The following is a 20,385-nucleotide window of genomic DNA, read 5'->3' as shown; positions in this document are numbered from 1 at the left end:
CTGTTTCTCTACCTGTCTTCCTGCCTGTCTACCTGTCTGGCAGACACAATGAACGACATTATCCAGTTGGCTTATGGGAAATGTTGGATCCAGAGCCATTTTTGTGACGACTGTTTCTTCTTCTGTTCGTTTTGTCTCCAGCTCCGATGATGAAGGAGCGTCCGAGCTCGGCCATCTATCCCTCCGACAGTCTTCGCCAGTCCTTCCTCGGGTCCAGACGGGTTCGCTCCGGACTCTCGCTCGCTAAGAGTGTCTCCACCAATAACATCGCAGGGTGAGACTGAGCTAAGCTGTGATTTCCTGTTGAATGAGGACTACTCATTCAACTTCTGTGGTTCAGTAGTCAGTGTCCACCCGGTGACATCAGGTGTCCCAGGTGTGGCCCTGCTTTTACCCCTTCCATCTACCTGTAGGTGAACCAATTACTCGATACCTGAAAAAGGCTCATTCTACGGAAAAGTTACAGGATTTTTTTTCGTTAGCTGGAGTCGCTGCTCGCCTCCCACCATGTTGAGGTAAGATGGACGCCACTGTCTCATGTCAGAGCTCATCGATGTCTCCAGCTTCTAGACTTTGTCGATGGGAATCTTGTGGGAATAGATCGACAAATAAACTTTATTGTGATTGTGTTTTATTATTTAACTTCATTATTATGTGGTAAAGCCAGAGACATGGAAACAGTCCACACAGCAGGAGTCAGAGTGTCGGTTTGTACATGGGACGGTTGAGTCGTCCACGTAAGCTCGAATGGGAAGTAGTCGCTCTCGAGACTTAAGGCGTTGTCCCCCGTACAGCTCGTTTGGTTGCTCCTGCGTCGTTCCATTGGCGGGTGGATGGACTTCTTGCACAGACGTGTCAGTCAGTTTTAACATCCTGTGAGCAATGATGCAAAACAAGATGTTTCCTTCAACCATCGGGAGGTTGTCCTGGTCTGATTTGGTCAGGCCTCCGTTTCCTCAGGGGTTAGTGTCCCCCTGGCTTTTGGTCCTGGAGCTGAAGCTGTCACTGTCCTCACCAGGAAAACTTTTCTCTCTTGCTGGCGGAGGGTGATACCCACTCCCTCCTCCAGTGATGGAAGCTGTTTGATTTCATGATATACCAAACCTTCTGACCCCGTGTCTGTGGATCAGGTCACTCCACCTTTCCAGCTTCTTCCCTGTCTGTATCGCCTGCTGTCCCCTCATGTCTGTGGCCTGTGGTCTTGTCCACAGTGGTCTGTGCCGGGTTCGATGCTACATCACGCCAGATGAGCGTGAACCATTCCCGCTGGCTGCTGTGGCCCTGGTTCAATTCACTCGACTGACTCAGGCGTGTTGGACACAGCTGCTGTTAGAGAACATGTGTTTGGCTGAAGTTACTCTGGTGAATTCTGGTCATGTTCTCATGTACGGCTGAGAAACAGTGAAAGTCAGTAGAATGTGTTTCGACTGTCTCTGATGTGTGGAGTTTGTCATTTTACTGCAAACTGCTCCTTTAAATAATCGGTTCTTTTCTGCTGAGGAACATTAGAACGGGTGATGTTTCATTTGTCCACTTGTCTCTCTCTCTTTCACCTGTCTGTCTCTCAGCGGGACCGAGGACTCTGCAGGTCTCAGGAGGATTCTGTCTCAGTCCACGGAGTCTTTAAACTTCAGGAGCAGGACCTTGTCCATGGAGTCTCTGACTGATGAAGGTGTGTAAATGATGCGTCAGTGATCGCTGCTCGTCCTGAAAACTGCAGTCAGAATAATTTAAACCTGGTCCGAGGTTGTTTCCAGAACCTGGATCCTCCTCAGTGGTTCTGGCTCCACAGCTCAGAGGAACGCCTGCGACCAGCAGGGGGAGCTGCATGGCGAGAACATGTGAACCCGGCGGATCAGGATGTTACATCAGAAACTCATGAACCTGAACACGTGATGACGAATGTTTGTTTGTGTCGTACGTGTTGTGAACTGTACGTAGGTGAGTGGAGCGCTCTGCTGGAGAAGCTGCAGGTGGAGGGCAGCTGTGTTCAGGCCGACAGCTGGAGCATGGCCGTGGAACCGAGCTTCCTGCAGACGCTGCACAAAGACCTCATCAAACAGCAGGACGTCATCTATGGTACAGACATCTGTGTTTACACAACATATGATAATACCTCAGACTCAGAGTCAGACTCAGAGTGAGAGTCAGACTCGGAGTCAGAGTCAGACTCAGAGTCAGACTCAGAGTCAGAGTCAGAGTCAGAGTCAGACTCAGAGTGAGAGTCAGACTCGGAGTCGGAGTCAGACTCAGAGTCAGACTCGGAGTCAGAGTCAGACTCAGAGTCAGACTCAGAGTGAGAGTCAGACTCGGAGTCGGAGTCAGACTCAGAGTGAGAGTCAGAGTCAGACTCGGAGTCAGACTCAGAGTCAGACTTAGACTCAGACTCAGAGTCAGGCTTAGCTCAGGCTCAGAGTGTCACTGTGAGCAGAGAGGAGCTTTCTGTCTCATCATGGCTGAACTGAAGTGCCTCCATGTGGTCAGGACTGAGTCTCCTCTGTGTGTCTGTTACTATGACAACCACATCAGGATCTGGTTTCTTGTCTGTCTCTCAGAGCTGATCCAGACAGAGTTCCACCACCTGCGGACGTTACGGATCATGGAGGGGGTGTACCGGCGGGGGATGCTGGAGGAGGTGATGCTGGAGGCGGGTGTAGTTCACACCATCTTCCCCTGTCTGGACCAGCTGCTGGAGCTCCACTCCAACTTCCTGTCAGAGCTGCTGGACAGGAGGAAGGAAGGACTGATGGACGGCAGCTCCAACAACTTCATCGTCCGCAGCATCGGAGACCTGCTGCTCAGACAGGTACGACGGCACAGTTCAGTTCTATTTATACAGCTCTGTCCTCAGTCAGAGACCCAGAGTCTGTCCCCAGATCAGCAGACACAGCTCCCTGTGAACCTGGCTCATATGGGGGACCCTCCTGCTGAGGGCCGGGCTGGGTGAGAGGAGGAAGAGGAGGAAGATAGGACAGCTGGGAATGGAGGAGAGGAGGAGAAAGACATGCAGCTTATAGATCATGATACACACAGGAAGTGGACGATCTTAGAGGGACAGCATTCAGATCCCAGAACAGTGAGTGGACACTGTGCTCAGCAGGTTACAGCTGTGATAGGAGACAGAGCACAGGAGCAAACAGCTGTCAGGGTTGGACATTATTTCATCACAGTCTGCAGAGAATATGAATCCAACATGAGTCTCCTCCTCACAGTCATGTGTTAGAGACGGAGCCAGGACCACAGACAGAGACACCTGCAGACAGGTACAGAGACACCTGAAAAAAAAAAAGAAAAAAAACTGAGTCCAGGTAAATAAAAAAGCTGGTCCCTGTGAGGAGACATGTCTCTGCAGTCTCTGACACTGAGACTCAGTTTATCTGTTCCACTCAACAGAAAAGGAAACAACAGGAAACCGTCAGTTTCACCTGAAGCACCTGGACAGGTGTTACACACTCACACACAACAGGAGCCTTTAAGCTGTTTCTTTCAAACGTGTGTGTGTGTGTGTGTGTGTGTGCAGTTTTCAGGTCAGTGTGCTGACGACATGAGGAAACTTTACTCAGAGTTCTGCAGTCGACACCCGAAAGCTGTGAAACTCTACAAAGAGGTTTTAACTCGAGACCGGAGACTGCAGCAGTTCATCAGGGTGAGAACCAGAACCAGAACCTTAGCTGGTTTAGACTTGACTTAACTGGTTTAGGCCTGGTTTGAACTGGTGTAAATCTGTTTAAACCAGTTTAGATCTGGTATTTCTGGGTTGATGTTGAGTACCTGTGTTTCTGTTCGTCCCATAATGCTCAGCGCGTCTGTCGTGGTCCTCTTCTGCGTCGTCATGGCGTCCAGGAGTGTATCCTGCTGGTCACGCAACGCATCACAAAGTACCCCGTCCTCATCCAACGAATCCTCGACAACACCAAAGGTAACCTCTGACCTCTGATGGCGTCTAACTTCTGATAACCTTTGGCCTCTGACCTCTGGTGCCATCATGTCCTTTTGGTCTCCTGCAGGAAACGAAGAGGAGGCGCAGGGTCTGAGCCGGGCGCTGCAGCTCCTGAAAGAGTTGATCAGCTCGGTTGACCAGGAGGTGCTGGAGTTAGACCGTACCAGGAGGCTGCAGGAAATCCAGGCCCGCCTGGACCCCCGGGCCCAGGCGGAGGTCCAGGGAGGGGGAGCGTTCAGAGGAGGAGAGCTGCTGAGGAGGAGGCTCCTCCACGAGGGGACCCTCCTCTGGAAGGTCCAGGGCTCCAGGATGAAAGGTAGAGGAAGTTGATACCATATCACCTGTTTACCTGCTGTGATGTCACACATAAGCCTGTGGGTGGAGCTTACATCTGTTCACCACCCTCTGTGTTTGTGTACAGATGTGCAGGTGCTGCTTATGTCAGACATCCTGGTTTTCCTTCAGGACAAAGATCAGAAGTTCACCTTTGCGTCGCTGGTGAGTCACACCTGGTCTAACCTGACCTTCCTCATGTCCCTCCTCCTCCTCTTCTCTCTGTTCATCACCTTTCATCCGTCTTTGACCAGCTTTGGGTTCTGGGTCTTGGTGGCAGCAGGACCCCAGACATCTTCTCCCAGCCCCCTCCTAAATCACTGAGGTGTCTCAGGTCTGATGGGACATCCGGGGGGTTGACTCCTTCCAACAAGAAGTGTCGCCCTCCTCTGAGCCTCCTCTGAGCTCCTCACCCTGTCTCTAACCCACACCACCTGCCAAGGAGGGTTTCAGCTGCTTGGATCCACCATCAGCAAAACCACATCATCACAAGCAGAGATAAAGTCCTGAGGTGTCCAAACCAGGCCCGAGATACCCCAGGGGACAAGTTCAGAACCGTTCCCAATGTCCACAGAACACATGTAGACTGGACGGACCAGGGGTCGGCAACCTTATATACTCAAACCATGTGGTCTGTCTATCACAGCAAAGAGACACACCCGGAGACACAAAACCCTTTGACATCCAATAACACTGCATATATCGCTTTTTTAACTGCGTATAAAAAACTACAGTGTGTTGTAGTTATGAAATTGACGAACTTCTTCAGAGAACACGACGTTTTTTTGGAACAAAAACATTTTGAACCTTGTGTTTATGAAATAAAAACCCAAACTTCTGTGCTCCGTCATCACTTCGTCACTTCATAACTTCATCACTTCATCACGTGCACGGCAGCGTGCAGTCGGCTGTCTGAGTAAAAAAGGACTATTTCACTTAACAAGGTAAAATATATATTTGCAAAATATTTCCCACCTGTTGGACACACAGGTGAAGCAGTGTCATCAGCAGTGAAAGCAGATGAATCTGCTCACGTCGCATTAAACATTTTCTTTATCCGTCGTTTCCTCCCGTGTGTCGAGAAGCTCAGTGAATCCACACCGACATAAGCCGGGTGTCGCACGTCCACGGCTGTGACGCAAAAAGTTTTCATGTTACACGATCACCAGAATCTTCACATTTAGAATCACAGCAGAGGGAGGACGGAGCCGACCCCTGGGACAGACAAACTCCTGTCACCCCTCTAGAATCCCTTCAGAATCAGCAGGCGTCCACTGATCCAGGACAGAGTCCACATTAGTCCAGACATGACCCTCCCTCAAAAAAAAAAAAAAGTTCCACTCTTCTTATTGTGATAAAGTTGTCCCCGTCTGTCTGCCCCCTGTTTGTCTGTCTCAGGACAAGTCTCCAGTGGTCTCTCTGACTAACCTGATCGTCAGAGACATTGCCAACCAGGAGAGAGGGATGTACCTGATCAGTGCCTCCACCCCCCCGGAGATGTACGAGCTGCACGCTTCATCTAAAGACGACCGTCAGACCTGGAAGACGAGGATCCAGCAGGCTGCTCTCAGGTCAGTGCTGCTGCACTGCGCAGTGCTCTGCAGTGTGTAGTCCCGTACTCTGGACTTCACAGTATCATGTGTTTTGTGTACAGCTGTCCCTCCAGAGACGAGTTTCCTCTCATCGAGACCGAGGACAAAGCTTTACAGCGAAGACTCAGAGGTACTGCGCCTCCTCCTGCTGCGCCTCCTCTTACTCCACCTCCTACACCAACTGGCTGCTGTTTCGGATCTAATCGATTTTTTTCTCCCCCGTCTCTCCTCCCTCTGTCCAGCTGATATCCAGCAGAAAGACAGGGAGGTGCTGGAGCTCCTGCAGGAGCGCGTGACTCTGTTTTCTGACCTGGTGGAGACGACAGGAAGAGGAGCAGAAGAAGACGGAGGTGTGGAGGCGAGCACCTCCTCCTTCAGGACCTGCTCCGGCTCCTCGTCCTGCAGGAACCTGTTCAGGGCCGACACGCCTCACGCTCCTCAGGCCGAGCCGCTTCTCACCGCCGCCATCAGCGAAGGTGGAGCTCTGTGATTGGCCAGGTTGATCTGACCTGATGATTTGGTTCATTGTAACTGAACTGAACCTGTTTCCAATGTTTCAGTGGACAGACTGACAGACCTGCTGCTGGACTCCAGCATCCAGAGATCCACCGTAACCAATGGCAACCAGGACCTGAGCAGTGAGTCACCCGCGTCCTGTCCCTTCTGTCCCCTCTGTCCCTTCCCTTTGCATGAATTTGCGAAGCTGCCATGAGTGAATGAAGCTGAATGAGTCACAGAGAAGCAGCTGCAGCGAACGACTGAGTACAAACACCACAGCCTTCACCCAGAGCTTCAGTCACACCCGCCTCGTGTTTGTTTGTTTGTTTGTTTTCCTGGTATTTACACAGTGACAACAACACAAGTTCTCAGGTTTACCACAGTGGTTCACTTCTTACTGGGTCTTGTTGCCAAGGTAACCAATGTCATTTGTCAGTCATTTGTTCCTGATTCAGTGAGAAACTTCTGAGTGATGCTTCTTCTTACTGACAGTCCTCTCAGATCATATCACAGGATTTATTCATGTTGCATGTTGCGTGTTGCTCACGCTCCGCCTCTGTCACATGAACCGGCCCCTGATGAAGCGGTGGACGACACACAGGTGTTACAGAGACTCAGACTGATGATACTGCCCCCTGGTGTTTGACTGATGAACCAATGAACATTCACCTGTGTCTTTACCTGCCTCTCTCTCTCTCTCTCTCTCTCTCTCTCTCTCTCTCTCTCTCTCTCTCTCTCTCTCTCTCTCTCTCAGATGGTGACTCTGGTTCTCTGAACGGTTCCTTTGAGGTGAATGGCAGCTCCTCAAAGGTAAAAAACCCTCATCACCTTTAACCTGTGATCACAGGTGTTTCACGCTCAGATTAAAGCTACAGCTAAAGTCTGACAATGTAAGAAAACTAAAAAGAACCTAGTGTCAGTGTGTAACAATCAGCACTGACACAGGTTGTGTAAAAACAGACAGAATCTGTATGAAGTCTGGTGTGAGACTCCCAGTGTGTCCTGACTGTCTGAGAATCTAAAACCAGAGACATTTCAGATGGACTTTCCAGCCTCAGAGACTCAGGATGAAATGCTGGGTGTCATGTTTCATGCTGTATTTTTCCGATGCATGTCTGAGCACAAACATCTCGTGTTTTCAATAGTTGTAAATAAACAATTGATCAAATATGAGTCGGTAACACATGATGAACTGTTCAGGTTTTAGCTGTTCACAGATCAGATTAAAGGAACTAAAACATGTTTACTGTGCTTTGATGTGACTGAACGATCTGTGATCCTGGTCTGATGACGACAAACTTCGTTTCATGGTAAGATGATAAGAGCCTGGCTGTGAAAGGAAGAGGACGCTGTCTCTGAGTGTAAATGTTTTCTGTCTCTGTCTCTCAGGACAGCAACGGTAACCAGCTGCAGGACCAAACCTTAAACGAGGTAACAGACACTTCCTGTTTCCTGATCAACCAGCACGCGTCTCTGAATTCATCAGTCCTCGATCATAATGTGACCCAGAAATCAATTCAACTTCCTGTTAGGCCAAAAAACATAACAGTGATAAATAACCAGTAAGAAACAGCAGCAGGTCGTCGGGGTACTGACAGCGCAGGTTTAACACCTGTACCTTCCCTCTCCACAGGAAGTCCGTCAGCGATTGGTCAGTCTGAGCGTCCAGCTTCACGCCCTGCAGGTCTGACAACAACACGGAATCACTGACCACAGTAACCGATCATTAGCATGTTTGTTGTTCATAAAGTAAAAGCTTTATGAAAGTAAAAGCTTTGTGACTCCTCCCCCCCTCCCCCAGGCTGCTGTGATTCGTCAGGACTCGATCCTGGAGCTGTCAGTAAGTACAGGTCCCTCCCCTTCCGCTACCCAAGGTTCTGCCCCCGCGCCCCGCCTCAGTCGCTCAGTATCACGAGACACGGGGCTCGATGCCGGCGGGGAGGCGGTGCTGCTGCGGCGGCAGGTGGAGCTCCTGCAGGAGGAGGTGACACGGCTGCGTCTGAGAGGGGAGGGGCCTGACAGGGAGGGGGCAGAGCCAGGTGGCAGGAGGAGGGGCAATGGAGAGATCAGTGATGTCATCAAGGAGGAACAGGTAGGACAGGTGTTTTACTGAACTGCCAAGTGACTGCCAGGAATCTAATCTGAACCAGACTGATCTCAGGTGTATCTTTCATCAGGTGAGCAAGAGGCGTGGCAGCAGGGAACTGGAGCCCCGCCCCCTCGTCCCATTGGCCAGTCAGGATCCAGTCGACCAATTAGATGGCTTCCAGGAAGAAAACGAGGAGGAAGTGATGAAGATCTCTCCTCGGTCTGACAGCCCCAGAGGTGAGTATCAGGAGGTTTGATCCCGCCTCCTGCTGAGACGTGTGACGACGTGTTAGAGCGCGACACCTACGCACTGATGACGCTGCTCCATCAGAGCGGGAGTGTGTGTGTGAGTGTGTGTGTGAGTGTGTGTGTGGATTCAGTTTGCTGTTCATTTACAACATTTGGTTACACAGATAATGTGGTTGTTACCATGGTAACCTGTGACCTCTGACCTCTCAGACCTACAGGACATTCCCGAGGAGAGCGAGTGTGGAGCTGATCCCAGTTAACGTCGTCACACCTCCACCTGAGAACCTCAGGGACTCTGCTGATGTCACTGGGTGATCAGTCACTGTCAGCTGGAGATGATGCAATTTCCTGTTGTACAGACGCTTTTGATCTCAGCTCTCTTAATGTTGCTGTTAGATTGGAAACAGGAAGTATACCCATGTGACCTGTTTACATCATTGTATTAGCTGGAGCCCCACCCATGTGGTTTTGTGGGTGTGGCTTGGTGGTTTTATAGGGCCTGTTGTTGTTGGGGGGGGGCGGGGCAGTTTCTACAGTGAATCTGTCTCAGTTTGCTTCAGACAAACTGTTCACACATCGTCAGGGTTAAATCCTGCTGCTGAGTCTGAGTCTCTGAGTCTGAGTCTTTGAGTCTGAGTGTCTGAGTGTCTGAGTCTGAGTCTGAGTCTCTGAGTGAGTCTCTGAGTCTGAGTCTTTGAGTCTGAGTGTCTGAGTCTCTGAGTCTCTGAGTGAGTGTCTGAGTCTAAGTCTGAGTCTCTGAGTCTGAGTCTTTGAGTCTGAGTCTCTGAGTCTGAGTCTCTGAGTCTGAGTCTCTGAGTCTGAGTCTCTGAGTCTGAGTTCTGTTTTATTTTGGAGCAATAAAACCCCGCCCACTGTCTCACTGCCACACAGCTGACCAATCACTGAGTGAGGTAGCTGTGATGTCAGAGAGTCAGGACTGTGACAGCTGGTTTGTTTGAAGCAAACTGAAACTCAAACAGGAGACACACACTACATTACCCAGAATGCCTTTGGATACCTACAGTCGCTGTCACAGCGTGCTGTGTTCACTTTAGTTGCTGTATGAGGGACAGTCCTGTTTAACTTTGACTCTGTGGAGTGGGAGGGTTGGGGCGGGGGGGTGGCGAGGGAGGGGGGAGGGGTGTAATGCTGAAGCTCAGCTGAGGGTGATAATCTGTTTCAGTCTGTGTCGCAAACACAGTGTGTTTACTCAGTGTAAACTATATTTATATGGTAATTTAAAACTAAAACTAGTGCAGCAGTAGAAACATTAGATCATGTTCGACTTTAATGAGTAAAAAATAATCTGCATTTGTGTTTCTGTCAAATGTGAAACCAAAAATCTTGTTTTGAAAATATCTAAGTTTTTGTTTGACAGCATCAGACCCAGAGGACGGAGCATTTCCAGTCCATTCACACTGAACATGATGCAGACTTTGGTGACCCCCCAGGTAAACTCTCAGGTATCCTCCAGCAGTTTGAGCGGGAGCAGGGGGGCGGGGCCTGGGGCTTATGTAATGTTGAGTAGATGAGCAGCTGCCTGATTGAAGCCTGAGATCACTGCTGAAGAGCGCCTGTCTGTTAGCATGTTAGCATGTTAGCGTGGCTGTTTTTGTTTTACTTGTATAGAACCTGAACACATTCTGTCTCACTGATTGGTCGATGGGACAAACCTGTGGCTTTACTGATCATATCTGATTCAGTTTGTCACAACAGCTGAGTCGAAATGTTCGAACACAGAGAGAAGAGCTCAGAGTCGGAGCCAGGTCAGGCTGATCTGCAGCTCCATGAATCTGCCTCACTCCAGAAACTACCAGAAAAATCTCTTCAACATCTGCTGCAAAATGTGCAAACGTTTCATTATAAAGTCAAAGAGACACAGCAGGGTGTAGGCGATGTGGAGCAACCTGGGTTTCATCAGGGTTTATCATAATGATCCTGAATCAGCTGAGTTCACCTGCAGCACTGAAACAAGACGTAGAGGAAACAGACTGAATGTCATGAAAATGCTTTAGGATGAAATCATTTTAATCAGCATCCAGCCACAAACAGCTGCAGCTGGGTCACATGATACAGGACACACCCATCATCAGTACTGATGAAGCGTTTGTTGTAGAGAAGAACTGCAGTCTGTGTTTCACATGTCTGCATTTCTAAAATACAGTCAAAACAAATCTGTTAGAACACACCTCCCTGAGGCGGTGCTCCACAGCTGGAACTAATCTCATTACAGTTTAACTTTTCATGAATGTTTTTGGATAAGATGTCGCTCCTGGTGCCAAACTGAGACTGTTTACAGATTCTTTTTCCACGTTGCTGATTTTCTCACTTTTTAATTGGAAAAATGTAAAAAAACAAACAAAAAAAAAAAAAAAAACAGATGAGGTTTGGTTTTCATAGCAGACAGTTTTAGGATGACAGGTGACAGGTTGATCATATGATCTTTCTACAAGTGAACCTGCTGTTTATGATTTAACTTTTCCAACATGAATCATCCTGATTGTTTACAAACGACTTGTCCATGAGTTCAACAGAAAAACGACTTTATCAGCAGAAGTTTGTTGATTTGATCAGATTTTCCAGGGAAAGTGAGTTTTCTCTTATTTTTCTAAAATCTGTGAACCATTCCACAACAACCTGAGAGACAGATGTGATTTTGGTTAATAATACCGTAATATTCTAATATGATGCTGTAATGTTCAGGTTTGTGTTGTTGGACAGCAGTTTAAAATTCAGACTGAGCTCATTAAACATAAACTGTAGTGGATTCAATAGCAGCAGCTTCTTATTTAATGGATTTTAGCTCTTTAAACAGTAGAAACGCTGAAGTGAAGTTAGTGTTTGTGTTTGTTGTATAAAGGTTTGATCAGAAAAGTGTAAATGATTTCTGCTGAAAGTTTATTGTTTTATTCTTTGACTTGTGTATGTGTGCTCTTTATAAATCTAATCAGCTGGACAACATCGGTGCCTCTTGTCTTTTTATTTCTGGACATTAAAATCCTAAAATTCTTCTTCTTTACTCTCCAGCAGGTTTGACTTCAACTTGTGGTTTTTCAAAGTTTTTTTTTATTAATAGTTGATTTTATTCGTTAAGAAAAACAGTGTAAATTTGCAGAAACAAAATTAATTTAGCTTCTCCAGAGACTGACTACTCAGAGCAGATGTATTCTATTGATAAGTTGATTGGTTGGAATATAACATACTTTTATAGTTTCATCTAAGTTTATTGACAAATTAACGCAAACGTGACTAAAAGCGTGAGTGCAGGAGCAGAAGTGAAACTCTGACACGTCTGAGAATAAATGCATTTATGACTTTTCTTTAATTCGTCAGGAAATTTGACAATTGAGCGATTTGAACTACTTTTATTTTGGAAGGGCCCTTGTTTTCGTAACTTCCTGTGGAGGGAATTTAACCCGGAAGAGGGTGGGGTTCTCAGTTGGGAGTTGGCTGATTCAGGAAGCGGGGGAGATCAAGACCAGGACCAAGACCAGGACCAGGACCGAGAAAGACGGGGACCAGAACACTCAGAACATTCCGACCCAGAGACCAGAGTCCGTGAGCCGATTCACACAGTTTGTAAAACTTTATTAAGTTTAAAAAGCAAGTCAGCAGCTCCACTCCGTTAGCCGTTAACAGCTAACAGTTAGCCTTCTGCTAACAGGGAAGTGACGGATTCGGGTGAAGTCAGGCTCGAGCCACAGGTGTGTTTCCTTCAGAGTACTTGGACAGGTGAGAACGATCACACAGGTACACCTCAGCTGGTCTCTGCCAGCTCTGAGCTCTGCTAAGTTGCTAACTGGCTAACAGGGCGGTGGTCGGCTCTGCGCTTTATGAGCTAACATGCTAACTGCTGATCAACAACCCGCCACAACTAATTGATCGATACCTGATCAATCAGAGAAGCTGCCGTGGGTGTAAAAATGTAAACTTTATTTAAATGATTGTGTCCACACGCACAGAGAGAAAGATTTTAAACACGATGCTCGTAAAGCTAAACCTGACCGACAGTACAGCCGGTGTGCTGCGTTTAAACGTTTCTGACAGATTTAAGTGATTAATCAATATTATTGATGATGGAAACGTCTCCAGGAGGATGACGAACAGACTGCTCAGTGATTTCTTTGCATGTTTTCTGTCTTCATCAACTGAATCTGTTCACAGATCCAACCCAGATGTTTCATTATTCTGTCGGTTAATCGTGAAGTCGATCATCATCAGTGATCACAGTCTGTGATGAGGCTCAGTCTGAGAGTCTGAGAGACTGAGGCTCAGTTTCACTTTATTAAAGTGTAAGAAAAAGAAAAGCGGCTCAGAAATGTCAGTCTGATTTAAAAATGATTCACGTGATGAATCCACCGTACTGTTCAAAATACAATATGCAAAGTTTCCAACTCAGTTTTTTTTTCAACTAATTGATGAATTGCTGAATCAGCTGAGGGTGAATGGACTAATCGATGCATCTGTAATCAGCAGATTGATTAGGTTCTGTAAATAATCCTCAGCTGTTTGAAGATGTCCGTGTTTCTCTGATCTCACGTCTTCAGTCTAAATTCAGTTTAAATGACTTTCTCTCTGAAGTGGAGTTAAATAAACTCAGCAGCTTATTTTAGCTCAGAGGCTCAAACAGGTTTATCAGGACCTCACCCCCAACTCTGTTTTACACTTCTTACATAGAATAGAATAGCCTTTACTGTCATTGAACAACATTCAGCAAAATGACAGTGGCACTTCCCTCTGAGGTGCTTGTGTGTAATAAATAAAAAAAAGAAAAATGTATGTGTGAGTCATTGATCTGAACATTAAAGTATATTAATGCACAGAGTAGATGAGACAGTCAGTGACTGAACACGTGAAACAAAGTGAAAAACACCTGCTGCTGTTTATTCTGCAGCAGAAGAAGAGGAAGATGAGTGGAGGAGTGAACAGCATCGAGGCCGTGAAGAAGAAGATCAAAGTTCTGCAGGAGCAGGCGGAGGAGGCCGAGGAGAGAGCGGAGAGACTGCAGAAGGAGGTGGAGAAAGAAAAGAGGAGCAGAGAGGAGGTACACACACCTACAGCACACACCTGTACAGATAAAAGAGGAGGCACACACACCTGTCCGGGCGGAGCAGGGCCGGCTCTGTGGTTCCGTGTGGTCTCCCATCAGCCTGTGTTAGCCTGTGCTAACCCTAACCCATCAGCCTGTGTTAGCCTGTGCTAACCCTAACCCATCAGCCTGTGTTAGTCTGTGCTAACCCTAACCCATCAGCCTGTGTTAGCCTGTGCTAACCCTAACCCATCAGCCTGTGTTAGCCTGTGCTAACCCTAACCCATCAGCCTGTGTTAGCCTGTGCTAACCCTAACCCATCAGCCTGTGTTAGCCTGTGCTAACCCTAACCCATCAGCCTGTTAGCCTGTGCTAACCCTAACCCATCAGCCTGTTAGCCTGTGCTAACCCTAACCCATCAGCCTTTGTTAGCCTGTGCTAACCCTAACTCATCAGCCTGTGTTAGCCTGTGCTAACCCTAACCCATCAGCCTGTGTTAGCCTGTGCTAACCCTAACCCATCAGCCTGTTAGCCTGTGCTAACCCTAACCCATCAGCCTTTGTTAGCCTGTGCTAACCCTAACTCATCAGCCTGTGTTAGCCTGTGCTAACCCTAACCCATCAGCCTGTTAGCCTGTGCTAACCCTAACCCATCAGCCTTTGTTAGCCTGTGCTAACCCTAACTCATCAGCCTGTGTTAGCCTGTGCTAACCCTGACCCTGTGCACAGGTGAAACCATCAGTAACAAGAGCTGAGTGATTATACACAGATTTTTCCATAGATCCTATTACACTGATACATGGTTGATGCTGATGCAGTGATATATCAGATATATCACTGCATCAGCATCAGTGAGTCAGAGCTCTGACTCTGGAGCTCAGTCCATATAAACATTATATTCAGATGGTTTATGTTAAAAACGACCTGCAGCTGATAAATTCTCATTAAACATTCGAAATTCCAAATATCAACACCAGTATCAGGACTTCAGTGGGAATGCTGGGAGACAGTTCAGTTTAGCATCAGGAGGAGCTGGGAATTGAACCAGCAACCCTGCGATCAGTGAACACCCTGCTGAGACGCTGCCTGGCTCACTACCCTCTGACTGAGTGCTGCTGTGTGGGCTGTACCACAGTGTACTGCAGCACTGTGTGTCAGCGTGTTAACACTGTGTGTGATAAGGAAATCTGCAGACTGTGATAACACACACACGATTCACTTCACTGTCAGTATCTCAGTGAGAACAGTTTCCTCCACAGTCTCCTCCTCTCCTCCATTCCCAGCTGTCCTATCTTCCTCCTCTTCCTCCTCTCACCCAGCCCGGCCCTCAGCAGGAGCGTCCCCCATATGAGCCAGGTTCACAGGGAGCTGCTGATCTGGGGTCAGACTCTGGCTCTCTGTAAAGCTCTTTGCGAGCTGTATAAATAAGACTGAATTGACCTGAATTGATCCTGGGCTCTGTGCTCCCTGCTCTGTGGCTTGCAGGCGGAAGCTGAGGTGACGTCTCTCGGTCGTCGTCTGCAGCTCAGTGAGGAGAATCTGGACCGAGTCCAGGAGAGACTGTCCACGGCCCTCCATAAACTGGACGAGGTGGAGAAGGCTGCCGACGAGAGCGAGAGGTCAGCGATATTCAGACACGCACCTGACACGCACCTGACACATGAATACTGAGGCCTGGGCACAGGTACAGGTGTGAGTCGTACCTGTTCCGTGTCATCATGCTGTCTCACCTCCTCTCAGTGGAGCCATCTGATGGAGGCCGTTATTTAAAGCCTCCCACATCGTTCTGATTGGAGATTACTGACCGTGCTGCCCGCCTCTCTCTCCACCTGTCTCTGTCTCCGCCCCCATCAGAGGTATGAAGGTGATAGAGAACAGAGCTCTGAAGGACGAGGAGAAGATGGAGCAGCTGGAGGTTCAGCTGAGGGAGGCCAAACAGATCGCAGAGGAGGCCGATCGGAAATACGAGGAGGTGCGAACATCAGGCAGCACAGCTGGAACGTGCTCAGGTTCTCCCACATCTGCAGCATCCAGCTGTTCTACACTCTCTGCTGTGTGTTTGATTGACAGGTGGCTCGAAAACTGGTGATGGTGGAAGGAGAACTGGAACGAGCTGAAGACAGAGCGGAGCAGGCTGAGAGGTTTACACACACACTCACACACACACTCGCACACACACACATGCACACACTCGCACACACACGCACACACACAGACACACGCACAGACACACGCACACACAGACACACGCACAGATACGCACACACGCACACACTCGCACACACACACAGACACACGCACAGATACGCACACACGCACACACTCGCACACACACACAGACACGCACACACACACGCACACACGCACACACAGACACACACAGACACGCACACACACAGACACACGCACAGACACACTCGCACACACACGCACACACACAGACACGCACACATGCACACACTCGCACACACGCACACACACAGACACGCACAGACACACGCACACACGCACACACGCACACACGCACACTCGCACACACACGCACACACACACACAGACACACGCACAGATACTCGCACACGCACACACACACGCACACACAGACACACGCACAGACACACACGCACAGACACACACGCACAGACACACACACACAGACGCACACGCACACAGACGCACACGCACACACACAGACGCACGCACGCACACACACAGACGCACGCACAGACACACATACACAGACGCACACACACACACAGACACACACACACGCACACACACAGACACACACACACAGACGCGCACACACACAGACGCACGCACGCACACACACAGACGCGCACACACACAGACGCACGCACGCACACACACAGACGCACGCACAGACACACATACACAGACGCACACACACACACAGACACACACACACGCACACACACAGACACACACACACAGACACACGCACACACACACACACTCGCACACACACAGACACGCACACACACACACTCGCACACACACACAGACACGCACAGACACACGCACACAGACGCACACGCACACACACAGACGCACGCACGCACACACACAGACGCACGCACAGACACACACACACAGACGCACACACACACACAGACACACACACACGCACACACACAGACACACACACACAGACGCGCACACACACAGACGCACACACACAGACACACGCACACACACACACACTCGCACACACACAGACACGCACACACACACACTCGCACACACACACAGACACGCACAGACACACGCACACAGACGCACACACACACACACAGACACACACACACGCACACACACAGACACACACACACAGACGCGCACACACACAGACGCACACACACAGACACGCACACACACACACTCGCACACACACAGACACGCACACACACACACTCGCACACACACACAGACACGCACAGACACACGCACACACGCACACACACACACACTCGCACACACACAGACACACACAGACACGCACACACACTCCCACACACACAGATGCACGCACACACACACTCGCACACACACACAGACACACGCACACTCGCACACACTCACGCACACACACTCACACACTCGCACACACACGCACACACACTCGCACAGACACACACACACACACGCACACACACACACACGCATACACTCGCACACACACAGACACACGCACACACACACACTCGCACACACACAGACACGCACACACACTGTGCATGTCTAATAGCTGCTTTCAGCATGAAGCTGCTGCTCACACTGCAGACAGACAGACAGACAGGAGGCTCTGACCGTATTTGGACAGGAGTGGGATGATGTCACAGTGATGATGTCACAGTGATGATTAGCTCTTCATGAAACCTGGACCTGAAAAATCTTCGGTTCTCATCATTTAATCAGTCGGTCCAGCACCTGGAGAACAGGTTCACCTGGAGAACAGGTGCAGGTCACGTTAATGTGATCAATTATAAATGACACACCTGGTGAAGGATCTGTGAGGTCATGAGTCATGGTTCTGAAACCAGTTCAGGGGTCAGGGAGGAGCCTGATCGCTGACCTGATGCATGTCATCTCTGGTTACCTGTGTGGCGCAGGTAGACTGATGATCTCACTATGATGTCACTCTGCTTCACTAACAGCGCTCTAATCTTATTGCATCATTTTCTCTTCCTGTTTGTTTCTATGGAAACATGTTGGTGCTGCTGCATGTGCTGCTTCCTACATCCTGCTACCTGTCCACCTGTCGATTCGCCTACCTGTCTATCAGTAAGGTTCGGAGGTCGGAGGAGCAGTTGAGGAGTTTCGACCAATCACTGAAGAGCTTGCAGGCATCTGAAGACAAGGTACTGAGGGTCACCTGAACCATCCCTCCTGCTAATCTCCCCCTCAAACCAGAGGAACTCCTCCTCTTGACCTCCAGTGACCTCTGACATTTGACCTTTAGCTGCTGCTTCAGCTCCTCCTCCTGCTCTCTGCATGACCCTAACCTGCCGCACACACAACTACACCTGACCCTCAACAACACGTGACACAACAACACACAGACGAAAGAAAACACGACACGTGACATGTCCCTTCTGTTTGATGTGACCTTTGACCTGCAGTAAGTGTCGAGTGTTGGAGGAGGAGCTGAAAACTGTCTTCACTAGTTCAAAGTCTCTGGAGGCCCAGGCTGAGAAGGTACGGGGAGCAGGAGCAGGGGGGGGCAGGGGGGAGGAGGGTGGAGGAGGGGGAGGGTGGAGGAGGGGCAGGTGGGAGGAGGGGGAGGAGGAGGCGCGGTTAACTAGGAACAGCAGTCTGAACATCGGTGTGAACACTGTCACTGGTCGCTGTCGTCAGCAGTTTTGCACTTGTAACCACACCCAGTATGATGTCACAGTGTACTGACACCTGTACATCACAGCGGCCAGGTGAGGAGCTGATCCCAGGTTTCTTTGATGGTCAGTAAACAGCGGTGCTGATGCTGAGTCCTTACCTGAACCTTGACCTTGCGTGTATCTGATTGGTCGGCGCGGTGCGGACCTTTGACCTGCCGCAGTGTCTCTGTCCTCAGACTGTTGAAATATGTGACAGAGGACTGACACATTCTGAGGCATCCTCACACCTGATTGGCTGTTGTCTGTGCGCCTGGGTCTCTGATTGGCTGTTGTTTCTCTCTCAGTACTCCCACAAGGAGGACAGGTATGAAGAGGAGATCAGGAACCTGAGCAGCAAACTCAAGGAGGTGAGACGCAAATAATGTTACACGGAAGTTCACCTGATTTCTAACCTGACTTCCTGTTTCTCCCCTGTGACCTCACCTGTGACCTCACCTGTTCCTGTGTTCCAGGCCGAGACCAGAGCGGAGTTTGCCGAGCGTTCAGTGGCTAAACTGGAGAAAACCATCGATGACCTGGAAGGTGAGACAGGAACCAGCTGAACACAGAATCACGTTTAATGTCACATGGTGTGGGTAAAACGCAGAGAGTCTCAGGGCAGGACTCTCTGTCTCAGGGCAGGACTCTCTGTCTCAGGGCAGGACTCTCTGTCTCAGGACAGGACTCCCTGTCTCAGGACAGGACTCCCTGTCTCAGGACAGGACTCCCTGTCTCAGGACAGGACTCCCTGTCTCAGGGCAGGACTCTCTGTCTCAGGGCAGGACTCTCTGTCTCAGGGCAGGACTCTCTGTCTCAGGACAGGACGTTCACATCTGATCACTTGTGTCTCTGTGTTTTCAGACGCTCTGACTTCGGCCAGAAATGCCAACATGGAGCTTCAGGCGACTCTGAATCAGACCATGGAGGAGCTCGGCTCCTGCTGAACCTCCCCCCATGGCAAAAAAACTCCTGCCCCCACTGTTCCTTGTTCCTTTCTGCCCCCCCCCCTCCCCCTCACCCCCCCCCCCCCCCCCCCCTCCCCCTCACCCCCCTCGCCTCCCACTGCTGGCTGCTTGGTGGACGTCAGGAAACTTAGTGGCCCAAACATTCCTCTTCCTCCTGTGCCTTCTCCTCTTCCTCTCCTCCCTGGTTGTGTGAGGGAGGTGTGGGATAGTGTGGTGTTGCCCCCCCCCACACCATTATTCCTGCTTCCACACATTCCTTTTCTGAATCTCTGAGTCACACCTCAGTCACCTGCTGTCTGCCCCCCCCCCCCCCCCCCCCTCCTGCTGACGGTGCCAACCCCCGCGTCCTCCCCGTCCCTCCTCCTCCTCCTCAGTATTATGTGAGGGAGGCTGTTTCCTCGTCCACAGCTAATTAACTCATTAACAGCTAATTAAGTATTTGTCTGAACGGTTTGATGTTACTCTGATTAGTTTTTTGCCACTATAATTAATGATTGATTGATTGATTAGGGTTTAGCGAGCCATTCCACTGCCATATATGGTAAACCAACAGCCAATCAGAGGTCAGAGAGACAGCCCCAGTTTATTTTTTCTACAGGTGACCTTTGACCCGATGACATGAATAAAAGTTTAGAAATGTTTTTACCTGGAATCCGGTGATGATGTCATCACTCTGCTGATGTCACAGCTCATTGTAATAAAAAATGACAGGATTTTATAAAATAAAAGCACCGTCACTGGTATGTAGATCCACACTGAGTCACTGGGTTTCATTCATTCATAGTTTGAACGTGATG

General features: G+C 49.4%; 2 protein-coding genes across 15 annotated transcripts in view; both read left to right on the top strand.

The window, feature by feature from the left end:
• arhgef2 (rho/rac guanine nucleotide exchange factor (GEF) 2) overlaps positions 1–9,419 on the top strand; it is a 16,615-nt gene extending 7,196 nt beyond the window's left edge. The window contains exons 5-22 of the mRNA XM_041044530.1: positions 142–274; positions 1,569–1,672; positions 1,942–2,079; positions 2,556–2,806; positions 3,521–3,646; positions 3,802–3,919; positions 4,008–4,256; positions 4,362–4,438; positions 5,672–5,844; positions 5,928–5,995; positions 6,108–6,341; positions 6,426–6,503; positions 7,118–7,173; positions 7,753–7,794; positions 7,997–8,047; positions 8,165–8,455; positions 8,541–8,688; positions 8,911–9,419. Coding sequence (XP_040900464.1) covers positions 142–274; positions 1,569–1,672; positions 1,942–2,079; positions 2,556–2,806; positions 3,521–3,646; positions 3,802–3,919; positions 4,008–4,256; positions 4,362–4,438; positions 5,672–5,844; positions 5,928–5,995; positions 6,108–6,341; positions 6,426–6,503; positions 7,118–7,173; positions 7,753–7,794; positions 7,997–8,047; positions 8,165–8,455; positions 8,541–8,688; positions 8,911–8,960 — 2,387 coding nt within the window. The 3' untranslated portion in view covers positions 8,961–9,419. The remainder of the gene's footprint in view (positions 1–141; positions 275–1,568; positions 1,673–1,941; positions 2,080–2,555; positions 2,807–3,520; positions 3,647–3,801; positions 3,920–4,007; positions 4,257–4,361; positions 4,439–5,671; positions 5,845–5,927; positions 5,996–6,107; positions 6,342–6,425; positions 6,504–7,117; positions 7,174–7,752; positions 7,795–7,996; positions 8,048–8,164; positions 8,456–8,540; positions 8,689–8,910) is intronic.
• A 2,697-nt stretch (positions 9,420–12,116) lies between these two features.
• Positions 12,117–20,341, top strand: LOC121185455 (tropomyosin alpha-3 chain-like). 14 transcript variants are annotated; one of them, XM_041043590.1, is made up of 10 exons: positions 12,117–12,254; positions 12,365–12,432; positions 13,598–13,744; positions 15,214–15,347; positions 15,583–15,700; positions 15,799–15,869; positions 18,372–18,447; positions 18,929–18,991; positions 19,097–19,166; positions 19,485–20,341. In XM_041043590.1, the coding sequence occupies exons 3-10, from the start codon at positions 13,610–13,612 to the stop codon at positions 19,565–19,567; spliced, it is 750 nt and encodes a 249-aa protein (XP_040899524.1). In that variant the 5' UTR covers positions 12,117–12,254; positions 12,365–12,432; positions 13,598–13,609; the 3' UTR covers positions 19,568–20,341. The 14 variants fall into 14 exon arrangements, 13 of the variants coding, with proteins under 13 accessions (XP_040899524.1, XP_040899514.1, XP_040899519.1 ...); XM_041043580.1 differs by having other exon boundaries at positions 13,595–13,744; XM_041043585.1 differs by having other exon boundaries at positions 13,592–13,744.
• Positions 20,342–20,385: the final 44 nt, after the last annotated feature.

The sequence above is a fragment of the Toxotes jaculatrix genome, chromosome 8 (assembly GCF_017976425.1).
Source record: "Toxotes jaculatrix isolate fToxJac2 chromosome 8, fToxJac2.pri, whole genome shotgun sequence".
Lineage (NCBI taxonomy): Eukaryota > Metazoa > Chordata > Actinopteri > Toxotidae > Toxotes > Toxotes jaculatrix.
This window is presented reverse-complemented; position numbering and strand designations above follow the sequence as displayed.